Source organism: Scleropages formosus, chromosome 3 (assembly GCF_900964775.1).
Source record: "Scleropages formosus chromosome 3, fSclFor1.1, whole genome shotgun sequence".
NCBI lineage: Eukaryota > Metazoa > Chordata > Actinopteri > Osteoglossiformes > Osteoglossidae > Scleropages > Scleropages formosus.
In genome coordinates this window covers 34,884,777-34,897,239 of record NC_041808.1, presented here as the reverse complement: position 1 = coordinate 34,897,239, position 12,463 = coordinate 34,884,777, and the positions used below count along the sequence as shown (strand labels likewise).

The following is a 12,463-nucleotide window of genomic DNA, read 5'->3' as shown; positions in this document are numbered from 1 at the left end:
CTGTGAGAGCCCTCAATTGCAATCACCTTGCCACCTTCTGAAACCTCATCCACAACCTTAGCTCCTGAAACCAGGATCCACTCCCCCCCCCCCCCCCAACCCACCACATCACACGCACCACATGTAAACTGTTGGATACCTCCTGTGGAAACACACTCTTTTCCTTTCCATATGCAAACCAACTGTTTTTTCTTTTCTCTATATGCACCAGACACTTTCTTATAAAACCTTCAATGTTACAAGGACTTAACAAGATAACACAAATGTTTACTTGTGAATGCACTACAAATCATATTGCACTATTCCTTCTTAAATACCTCTATTGCACAGTTATTATGTAAGTACTTGTATTGTATAGTTAACTGTTTATAGTATATGTATATTTGCACTAATTTCAGATTATCGACTTAGTAAATTAGTTATGTAGGTCTAAAAGCTGTCCTTAGGTCTAGTGTTGCATGTTTATATTTATGCTTATTTTACACAGCACCGTGGTCCTGCGAGACACGACATTTCGTCCCACTGTATGTCCACACATGTAGTGGAATGACAATAAAGCTTGACTTGACTTGAGCCTCCCTTCTGCAGGCTCTGCCAGGTTCAGGGGCATACAGCAGAAGTGTGTAAGAATATCGAATGTAGGAACTGCTTGGAGACTGGACATTTCGCCAGGGATTGCAAGGGCCCCTGCCGCTGCAATATTTGCATTAGTGAAGACCATCTGGCCCGTCTCTGCCCGCAGTATAGGCCCTTGTACGCAGATGCCTTGTCTGAAACCGGGGTATCTGCGGGGGAGGGTCTTCAGGCATTAACACTGGTGGACAATAAAATCGACAGGATGGAGAGAGCGGTGGAATGGCGGCAGGGGCTGGAGGCGGGGGCCTTGGTGAAGCTGAAGAGCTCATGGGGAGCAAGCCCTGCTCCTACCCTGGCAAAGATTCTGAAGCGGAAAAAAGAAGATTCAACACCAAAAAAAAAGAAGAAGAAAAAGTCTGGAAGAGAGGCTGCGGAATCAGAGGGGTGCCTGTCGCCAGCCGGACCCCCTTCGGAAGAAGGCGGAGAGCATCCCTCCTCCCTGGAGGAGATGGATGCCGTGTGTCTGCACATACGTGTTCTGTGCATCTACGCTCCGGTGGAGGTCAAGTCCCGCATTGCTCTGTTTTATGAGTTGGTCCCTCATTGTGTGACTGATAGACATCTAATAATAGGAGGAGACTTCAACATTTTTCTTGAGGGCAGGAACAATGCTAATATTAAACATTTTAAAAACTTTATTAGCAGTTTTAACCTCACTGACAGTTTTAGAAAATGCAACCCTACCGATCCGGGCATTACCTGGCATAACAGCTGCGGTGCCTGTAGTCATTTAGATTACATTTTAGCATTGCCCTTTGTTACTTTTAAGAAGATTCTCTTAACCGCCCAGTGGCCTACGGACCATATGATGGTCGAGGCCACGATTTTCATTTTGGCCCCGACCCATGGCTGTGGCTACTGGAAGATGAATATTGAAGTCCTCCAAGAAAGGAGTATAGAGACCTTTTTAATGAGAATTTTTTGTTGTGGCAGGATTCCATGGATTTTTGGATCTGACATGGATCCATGGATCTGACACTGCCCAGATGTTGGAAGTTGCATGCTGTTTTTTATAGAAATCTTTTTAAAGTCAGGGAAACGGACCCGGTAACAGAAAGGAGATTTTTGCAGAATTTGATGTTGCGGGTTCTCGAGAACACCCTTGGCGGCTTAGAGAGCTCTGTCACTTTGCTCAAGCTGTCGGAGGTGCTTGGTGAAATGAATCATTGCAAGGTTCCTAGCCTCAATGGTTTATCAGTGAAATTTTATTCCACAATATGGGACGTCTTGGGGCCGCTTTTTTTGCATGTTTTTGAGGACGTCCTGGGGAGGGGCATGCTTACTAAGAGTACGAGGACAGGGGTGCTCTCCTTGTTGTACAAGAATGGCGATAAAGCCGACCTGGCCAACAGGAGACCCCTCACGATGCTTTGCGTTGACGCAGAGATCATCGTGAAGTTCCTGACCAAGCACCTGAGGAAGGTAATGGCCGACCTGGACCATTGCAACCAGACGTGCGGAGTGCCCGCGCGCTCTGGAATTTGCACCTGGTGTGGGATGCGATCGCCTGGGTGGATGACCAAAAGGTCCCCCTTGCGCTGGTCAGGTAGGACCAGGAGAAGGTGTTTGACCGAGTGGATCACCACTTTCCGATAAATACCTGAGTGGAGTGGGTTTTGGTCATAACTTCCTGAGATAGGTGCATGTGCTTTACATCGAGGTAGGTAGCCAAGTTACCATCAGTGGCTCCCTCAGGGGGTGGGTGCCCCAGCTAAGCGGAGTGAGGCAGGGTTGTTTGTTCTACCTGCTCCTTTACATTTTTACATTGAGCCTCTGGCAGCTGCCATTCGTGCCCACCCAGGAATCGACGGCCTGCTCCTGCCGGGGGCGGGGGGGGTGGCAGTAAAGAGGTGAAGCTGGCCCAGTACGCGGAATATACTACGTTGTTCCTATGCTTGGGTCGGCTGCTCGGTTGGGTGTTCGGCCTGGTTCGGGCATGCCTCTGGCATGGCACCAAACCTCGGCAAGTCTGTTATCAAGTTCTTTGGCAGCTGGAAAAACGGAGGACTGCATCAGTGGTTTTTCCCAATGCGATGGCCCTCTTAAGGTGTTGGGGGCAGTTTCCTTTCGGAAGGTGCCGCCAGGGTCAATTGGGAAGAACGCTTGACCAAAGCCAGATGGAAAATGGGTTTGTGGAATACCAGGTCCCTCTCCTTGCTAGGAAAAGTGTTGGTGCTGAAGGTGGACATCCTCCCTACATTTTTCTACTTTGCGCATGTGTGCCCCTTGCCCCACACGATGCGGAGAGGCCTTACAAAAGATGTTTTCGATCTCATCTGGAGGAGCAGGTACGAGTACATGAGGGGGGAGGTCACGTACAGTACCTTCTGAAGGAGGAGGGATAGTGGGATGTGCCTGACATTCCACTTAAACTGGATTGTTTCTTCCTCTCCCAGTTATGTAATCGACTGGCAGCTCCGATTGAGCATCCCCACCAGTACTTTATGAGTTTTTGGTTGGTCCTTCCAGTGCGCCAGTTGAAGTCCTGGTCGAACACTGGGCCGAATACCGAGATACAGCATGCTCATTACAGCCATGCTGTAAAGTGGAGTAAGACCATGGTGACCGGGGTCGAGGCAGAGACTCTGTTTAAGCACAAGGTCTTGTATAAGGCCATGGTCGTGAGGAGAAGAGAGGAGAGGAACTTGACTTCTTTTAGGGCTCGAGGAGGGCACGTGGGCCAGTTTTCAGCAAAAGAAGCTTGACCACCATCTGCAAGATTTGAACTGGCATTGTCTACAAAATAAGTACAAGGCACAAACTGACCAGCCACCCACTCTGCTTGCCGCTCCAGCGCAGCAAGCACAAAACTTTCATGCATGCCTTTTGGGACTATGGACAGGTGCAGGAGGTCTTGCTTTTGGTAACCCGCCTGTGCAGGAAGGTCGATTCGCAGATGGTTTTGACGTATGACAAAGTCTTGAGAGGATGGAACCCTGGCGCTCAGAAAGCAGCAACTGCCTGGACGTGGCTGGTGATCAGCGTAACCAAACAAATGCTTAGGAACGCAAGAACCCAGCTAGTCCAGACAGGGGTAGACTTCAGCGTCCAGGGTGTGTATCACAAAGTCTGGGCTAACCTAACGTTTAGGATGGAGAAGGATGTAATGCAATGGGGTTGCTTAGAAGCCAAAGAGAGGTGGAAGGGCCTCTTTTGGCTGTTACCCCATAGGTCTGTGGCAGATCCTCCATCCTTGGGTAAGTAACACACGTCCTTTGGCACTTACAAAATACCGCAAGCCTTTTTTTTGGTGAATGTATGTGTTATGTTTTGTGGTTTTGTGTTTCTTGTTAGGTGTAGTGTTTTTAATTCTTTTTAACACACTTTATTTAATTGCACATTTTCTTTTTTATAATTTGTACCACTTATTTCACTTTCAAGTAGTCACTTGTGACTACGGGTATGGTGTGTTTGAATGATTTATTTATTTATTTACTTACTGTTTAGTGTAGTGTAGCTTACTTTACTGTGAGGGTGTTTATTAATTTTTTCAGTTTTTGATTGTGTATATGTATCTGTACTAGTTACCTGTTTTACTAAAATTTCAATAGGGGAGACATGTTGTAAAAAGGAAAACACCTAAAAACGGTACGTAAAGTGTATGGTAACACCCTGGGAACAGGCCAGGGGACCGCTCCTCTTTAGCGGTGGAGTTACCAGGTAAGTTTCTTTTAATTATTTAGGGTTTTAAGCCTTGGGGGATGTCTTTTAGTGTTTTAAAGGTCCTGTCATGCAGTCTTCATATTAGTTGGTGTTATTGATTTTATTCTTTTATTTTAGATTTTATTTTAGTATGACAGTTTTTTAGGTATTAAAAAAATGTATGCAGTCAATAAAGAGCATTTTCCTGGAACTCTGTCTCCTGAGCCTGTCTCCAGTAGCTCCATGGGGGATACTACACTATATAGTGGGACTGTTTTCCTAGAGTAGAGTCTTACAAAAAGTGTGTTATTTTGCTGGTTCAGAGAGCTCTTCTCTGTTCCCTGAATTGACCTCTACATTTCTTCACTGAAGGAAAGTACAGAGCAAGATTATCTTAATGAATCAGTAGGAAGGAGGTTAAAGGAGAAAAAGCACAGAAATGACACAAGTTCTTGTCCCTCTGTAATTTATTTATATTCCAGAGCAGATAGAGTCATTTCATAATGTTCTGATGTGAGACCACTCCTTTGGCATTTTGTTTTCCATTCTTCTGAGGAAAATACTTGTTTAACAGTAATACAGCCTCCTCAACTGCACATACAGTAATTGCCCACAAACTTTTGTCCATCCCTGTTTCAGTATTCAGCAGTGCAAAGCCAGAATCCTGAACGAAAATTAGCTCAGGAACCACCTGTCACACGTATTTGACATATACATCTGGAATCGGCGTCACTTGAAAACGCTTGTGTATAGTTTGTGTGTAACATCATGTGCCACTAAGATGCAGCAGAGTAGTTACATTTATTCATTTACCTGATTTTTTTCTCCAAAGTAACTTTCAGTTATTTACTCATTTATACAGCTGGGCAATTTTACTGGAGCAGTTTGGGGTAAGTACTTTGCTCAAAGGTACTACAGCTAGAGGTGGGAATAAAACCTGAGACCTTTAGGTCAAAAGGTAGCACTTTAATCACTACACTACCAGCTGTCCATAATCGGACAGTTGCATACTTTCAGTTGTCTTTACACACCTTTACAGCCTGTGTATTGCGATATAGAGCATGGCTTATAGACACATGGCAATTTCAGCTGTGGTTTGGCAAAGGAAGCATAGCAGGATGCTTAACAGAAAGATACCATTGTTGTTTTATGTCGAAGAATTTTTAAATACACACCAGAAACTGTTGGACCTGTTTGTATAACTACTGAAGCCAATACAACCAACTAATCCAAAAGAAAACAAGTTTCATATGCTTGAAAATGCTTAATTTACAGCTATGAATTATAGTGGAATTGTTTAATAATGAAATCAGTGCAAAAGATAAGGGAAAAACAACACAAGTGAATCTAAATATATGAAGTCTATAATCATGCTGGGGAGGGCATGTAGCCTTTTTTCTGTTTATGGAGAAATACTGTAACTAGAGGGAAGGCAATGTTGGTATTGCTTCCATGAAATTATTACAAATTGATGTGGTCAGCAGACAACAAGAAAATAACACATTCACAAGACCTGGAGCTCAGAGTTCAAAAACCCTTTGGTTTTTTCCTTATTAATACAAGTATCATATTTCAATATAAAACAAAGGACTAATAAGAGGGAAATTAAGATGGTGGCTAGCTGGTGTCTATAATTGTAGAACAAACCTGGTAATAAGAAGCGCCACACAGAAGGATCAAAATAATTCTATAGAGGAGCTAAAGCTGCAAAATTTTGGATTCAAAATAAAAATAGAAAAACTGTTACAGATAATGTGTAGATCCATTTAACCATTTCTTTATATTTCAATACATTTTGTTTTGTGGTCAGATGGTTTCAGGGGGTGAGATGAACTGTGTATTCAGGATGGAAATAAAGTGCGCACAGGATCATCTGAACTTCAAAGACTCAGATGATGCCATACTGTGCTAGCTCATGCAGCTCCAGGTGACTGAAGGCCTCCCAGGGGCAGATGACAGTGATGTCTGCAGAAAAATGCAGTACACTTTGTTAACACTTTTCACCATTTGAATAAGGTACAGGCTAAGGTTTCATCCCTGCTGAATACTGATTAATGTACAGTGATAGAATATTTATCGAGGTGTGAAGTCACAGTTCCTATTCTTTAGCCTACTGGTCTATGATTATTGTATCTCAGGGGTATATTTAGCTAATGTTTAAGACTTGATTTGTAGCAAGACCTTGGATTAAATATCACTTGTCAAGCTATCAGATAAGCAAATCAGAGGTTTTTAAAATACATTTAAGCCATACATACCAGTTCCCAAGCCCTCCATTCCAGGAATGTCATCACCAAAGCTGATGGAATCCATGAAAGGGTTTTTTAGGAATGAAGAAGACTAAAAGCTTCCATGCAATACAAGCTAAAGACCATAAATATAAACAAATGGCACTGATCAAGTTTTGAGACCACTGCTGAATGCTGCTGTCCCAGTATCCATATCAAATTTCTCAAAGAGTTATTGAACAAAGTAAGATGCAGACTGTCTTCACTGATCTGCACTAAAGTGCGCTTATACTATTACAACCCTTATAAACTGAAATAATTATTTTGGTAACACTCAACAGCTATGTTTATTTAAGTAAGCACAACTGCTTATCCCTGCATTGTGTGCAGGCTTTTGTTTCTGGACTCATCATGGATTCGCTAACACTTAATAAACCATACATTTTTACATAAACTAAGTAACACTTTTTTACAGAAGTATATTTTCAACTTATTTTGGCATTTTGAAAAATTGTTTTTGTTATAAAACTAGCATTTCTATTCTGTATTAGCATTATTTACGATTAATAACGAAGAAAAAGTGGCACAAAGTGCAGCCTGCAGGAACACGACTTGGGTAAATCCTTAATGCTGTAAGCGACACACAGCAAGCCTAGACAAGCAAGCCTAGAGTGACTTCACTCTCATACAGTGACCTTCCAAATTTCCATGAGACTTAAATGGTTGACTTACCCAATGACTCCCCTTTTAGGGGGCTTACTCTTGAACTGGCGTGTTGACCTCTGCTTGAACTTAGGGGCTCCCTTCCGTGGAGTGCCTGGCACAGGACCACCAGTGACACGGGTGGCAGACTTAACCTCAGACTTTTTAACCTCTGCATTCATGGCTTCACTGGATAGTTTTTTTCCTCTTTAACAGCTGTATAGTAATTGTTGGGTGCTCTGGTGAGAGGGAAAAGAAGGGCGATATCTTACACAAGGCAAACAAAGCATCAGCCCATTTCATCTTTACAGATTTATCCAGAAATGTTTTTAATCCTCTTAATTTATTTATACAGATTAAGATTTACATGCTCTAATCTCAAAGTCGCTCCAGATTTATGATATCATCATCAACAGAACTTGTCTCATTTTAGACCAATGCTCAAGATAATGAGGTCCTTGCCACTGGTCTGATATAGATGTTCTGATTTGAACAAGGGCACAGCAAGATGTGCTGAACAAGCAGAATACAACGCAATTAGAAAAGATAAAAGTTGGCACACTTTTATTTTTCTTCCATCTGGTTTGATACCATGAGGTAATGTAGTCTCTCAGATGGAGTCATAGCAGTAAGTTAGTAATTAACTTGCCTTTTAACAGCCAGCATTTAATGAAGAACAGTATTATAGTAATTTGTGTCTGTCACCATGATTATTTCAATTCTTCTTTAAAATTTTATCTCATAAGAAATGCAGACATTTTCATATATTAGTGTTGTAGAAAAAATGCTATTTTCTATTGTTTAGTGCAGGAAGTGTTTCAAATCCAAGTGACAGTAGACTGTATAACATCGTATAGTAATTTGAACACAGAAGTGTAAAAGTAGTGCAATGTTGCCTTGGCACCTTTGAGATTGGGGCATGAGTTTGCATCTTAATCTTGTTTAATCTAATACTTGCATTAGTATACACTCAATTACAGACAAAAACCTGAAATTTTTAATTTTAACTTATGGTTGAAATGACGTAGATAATGCAGTATACGATCAAACAAAATAGTACAATTTAGATTCCCCAATTCCCCTGAAATGCTTGTTTTTGAACTGTGGGAGAAAACCACAAAGGAGACCCACACGAATACAAGAACATGCAAACCCTGCACAGACTCTGTTTGAGCCTATGCTTGAGCAATCCAAGAGCTCTGAGGCAGCAGCATTATCTGCTGTGCCACCATACTGACCTGGTGACAGAAATAGCTGAAAGTGCCATTTTCCTATACCTAGGCATTTATCTATAATCACAGGTATAGGCCATTGTTGCACTTTTCTTTTAGTGATAGAAATCAAGGAAGGTCTGAAGATGTACAACCAGAGTACCTATGTAGGGATACATTTCCAGATGATTTGATTACAACTTGGTTTTCTTGGATGCTTCTGAATTCTTTATTTGTTTATACCATCAAAACACATTAACATTAGCACCCCTTTAAACCTCCAGGCTTTTAACACCCCTGGTGTTCATCAGTCCATCTTTCTTTCCATCCTCTAACCTTAAAAATCTTCCCACTCTGTAGCATCCATCCATCCATCCATCCATCCATCCTTTCATCCTTTCAGATGCTTACAGGCTAAAAACAAAATAAGCCATGATACTCACTGACTGTGTGGGTAGCAGCCTGTGTGGAGATCTGCTGGTTTATGCTACACTAGATCTATGTGATGTGTTTCACTGGGCTTATTGTACCTGCTGAAATGTAAGAGGATTTCAGGTGAGCTGACTACTTCCCTGATCCCTCTGAGGATTGATGAACAATGCAATTTACTCCAGGTGTAGATTAGCCAGTTATGCAAAATCATCTGCTATTTTTTTCAGTTATTAAATGACTTGAGACCATTTATTACATGTTTCAGTATTATATTACAGATCATGTATTACATAATTTTTTTGCTTTGCTGACTATTTCCAGTTTGCAGAACAAGCATTGTAACATAAACTGTTTATCTGCTCATATACAGTATAACCTCATGAATTTCAGATCTTCATTTGTGCATTTGCCTTTGATTTACATGAAAAGTCTAACAAAGTGTAATAAAGTGAGAAATACTCCAAAATAAGTAAAGTTGGAAGTTGTGATAAACACTTGTTTACAGATAGAAGGATTTGTGTGTTTCTAGAAACATATTTCATCCGAGTTATCCAGAGGCTGACAAGAGAAGTATGTAAGATCAGAGGATATATCTGAGGTCAGAATTACTGTTTTGTTCCAGACTTTCTAGAACACGGTGATTTTGGGATAGGCATCGATTCCTCACAACCCTCAGTAGGACAAGCGATTAATGAAAGTAAGTAAATGAGAGTTAGGATGTCTGGAGTCCCCATTCCAATGTGTGCTAAAGCCAATGTGCAGCACTTCCAGCTGCTGAAGCACATGTAGTCCAGTCACTGATAAAAACTGACAAACCTAGTGTTCCAGTCTGCAGTCTCCTGAGTTGACTACACAGAGGTAGTAACCCTTCCCGCAGGCAGTGAATAGACTGCTGAATATTAGCAATTAACAATCTAATTCATGCGCTGTCACCACAGATTTACAAGGTAGGAAATAACTTCCCTGCAGATTGTTTTTTTTTTTTTAACATTTTCTATTAGGTAATAGAAAGCTCTATTTAGGAACTTGTGAACTACATCATTTCACCTCATTAAATATTTTGGGCCTGTGCACATGTTGACATGATTGCATTAATATAGAAAGACCTATACATGGGCTGACATTTCCTGAAGTCAGCAGCATCTTAGTCAAACTGTAAATAACCCTGAAAAAAGATTGGACAGGAAATTAGGTTCTGATTTCTAAAGACAGCTCTTGCATGGGGTAAGTTACAGTTAGAGGAGTGTAATCTGCACATTCTCCCTGTGTCTGTGTGCATTTCCCCTGGGTGATCTCACTTCCCTCCTTGCTCCAAAGACATGCATTTTTGTTATTTGGTCACTAAATTGCTTTCAGGGTGTGAATGAATGTGTGTGGCTATCCTGAAATGGACTGGTGTTCTGTCGAGGTGTACTCTGAATAGCTCTGCGCCCTGTGATTCTAGGATAAGCTCTGAACTCCCACAACCTGGATATGGATAAGCAGTTAGCATAAGTGAGTGAGTTAGTCAAGAAACTCTTTTGTGTTTTGAGTAACGCTATCAAAGTATCACACGGTGAAGGAATGGTATGTCATTTCATACGGTTAGGATCATACATCTAAAAGATCTCAATTTTTATTGTATCGCATCTGTAGGTTACATCTATTACCTTCTTTCCATTTCTTATGGTGATGCAGTTGGAGAATTTAACTGGTTCAGTTTCATAAAAGTGTGGTTTTTATACAAAATGTTTTCAGTTGAGTAGGGGGTGCAGTGGCGCAGCAGGTTTGGCCTGTGCCTGCTCTCTGGTGGGCCTGGGTTTCAAGTCCCCCTTGGGGTGCCTTGCGACATACTGGCATCCTGTCCTGGGTGTGTCCCCTCCAGACTTGCGCCCTGTGTTGCCGGGTTAGGCTCCGGTTTGCCTTGGGACAAGCGGTTTCAGACAACATGTCTATGTGTTTTCAGTTGTTTAAGCTAGCAAAGACTGATAGTGACGCAAATTGATCTTAGAACAGGTTATCTACTTGATCATTGGAACAGAACAGAAAACTTCATTTTTCTTTATGAAGGTGTTTGTAGATCTCTCCTGCTTGGAGATATCAGATGGCACTAGTTAGTCAAAGTCACTCAGGGGCTGAAGACAGGAACACAAATGTGGATTGGGAGTAAAGCCAGGATCATCTGAGTAAGGAAGAATCTCTCACACGTGTCGCTGACTGAGCTTTCTTACCACTGATCCTGAGCCTGTACCAATGTGATTCTCTCTATGAGCCTTGCTCACCATGTGCGTGCAGGACAGAAGGTGCCTTTGCGTCACTGCACTTCATCTTGTTCTGTGCTGCTAAGGCTGCACAAAACCATTGGAAAGTCCAGTCCAGCCTTTCTGCAGCAAGGGTTCAGCTTCCCCAGTGAAATCATAGCTAACAGGCACCAAGTCAGCAAGGAGGTCCCATGTTTCATTTTACTGTAATGTCTTTCATTTGGGGGTGCGGTGGCGCAGTGGGTTGGACCACAGTCCTGCTGTCCGGTGGGTCTGGGGTTCGAGTCCCGCTTGGGGTACCTTGTGACGGACTGGCGTCCCATCCTGGGTGTGTCCCCTCCCCCTCCGGCCTTACGCCCTGTGTTGCCGGGTAGGCTCCGGTTCCCCGTGACCCCATATGGGACAAGCGGCTCTGAAGATGTGTGTGTGTGTGTGTGTGTGTGTGTGTGTCTTTCATTTTTTCATTCATTGAAGTTCTGTACTCTATTCTACACTTCTAAGTATCCTTATATTATTGGCTAAAATCCAGGTTTTGTATTTGTTGGAATGTATGCTGGGATGTCCCTGCACCAGACACACATTGCTTGATGAATAATGAAGAGGACTTGCAGAGAGACATGTCATGTAACATTTCTGTATAAATGGGAGAAGGTAAACATTAAATTATACTGATTGAGGGTGCTGCAGTAGCATGCCGAAGAACTGGAGGATTAGGAAATTCAGTGGACTTTCTGTAAGTGATTGTTTGTCTAAAGAAGTAGAAATTTGCTGCCCGATTGGCTTGGTATAATATCAATTTATGTGTCTGTCATATTTGATTCAGCACTCCAGTTTCTATGATTCAGAATCAGAACAAGCTTTATTGCCAAGTATGTTCACACATACAAGGAATTTGTCTTGGTGACAGGAACTTCCACAGCACAGACAGAATGACAGTGACAAGACAGATGAGAAGATAGAGTATGTGAATAAGGGATAAAAAATATATAAAATTACAAAGTACCCAATATACAAGAATAGTCACTAGATACAAATGCAAGGGAGTGTGAGTAAGAGATATGATTTGATAAATAGTTATAAATATAAATATAAATAGCGTTGTGTATTGCACTGGTTTACTCCCTGGGGGGGGGGGGGGGGTGGATTTAGGTGTTCATGAGGTAGGTGGCCTGAGGAAAGAAACTTTTCTTATGCCTGGCTGTCCTGATGCTCAGTGCTCTGTAGCGCCGGCCAGGTGGCAAAGGTTCGAAGAGGAAGTGGCCTGGATGTGAGGGGTCTAGAATGATTTTGCTAGCCCTTTTACTGACTCTGGACGAGTGCAGTTCTTGGAGAGCTGGGGGGGATGTGCCGATGATTCTTCCAGCAGTCCGAA

The 12,463-nt window shown here is 42.2% G+C and overlaps 1 protein-coding gene across 1 annotated transcript; it reads right to left on the bottom strand.

Moving 5' to 3' along the window:
• Positions 1–6,166: 6,166 nt before the first annotated feature.
• On the bottom strand, positions 6,167–7,390 carry LOC108922489 (retinal rod rhodopsin-sensitive cGMP 3',5'-cyclic phosphodiesterase subunit gamma-like). The gene is made up of 3 exons (XM_018732666.1): positions 7,239–7,390; positions 6,537–6,577; positions 6,167–6,243 (listed from the first exon to the last, which is right to left on the bottom strand). The coding sequence occupies exons 1-3, from the start codon at positions 7,388–7,390 to the stop codon at positions 6,167–6,169; spliced, it is 270 nt and encodes an 89-aa protein (XP_018588182.1).
• Positions 7,391–12,463: the final 5,073 nt, after the last annotated feature.

Excerpts from the sequence above, each read along its gene's own strand:
- LOC108922489 (XM_018732666.1), bottom strand. The coding sequence starts at position 7,390 with ATGAATGCAGAGGTTAAAAAGTCTGAGGTTAAGTCTGCCACCCGTGTC. Across the intron at positions 6,578-7,238 it reads CCTAAAAGGGGAGTCATTGG|CTTTGGTGATGACATTCCTG; the intron begins GTAAGTCAACCA and ends GGATTCCATCAG. Across the intron at positions 6,244-6,536 it reads AATGGAGGGCTTGGGAACTG|ACATCACTGTCATCTGCCCC; the intron begins GTATGTATGGCT and ends ATTTTTCTGCAG.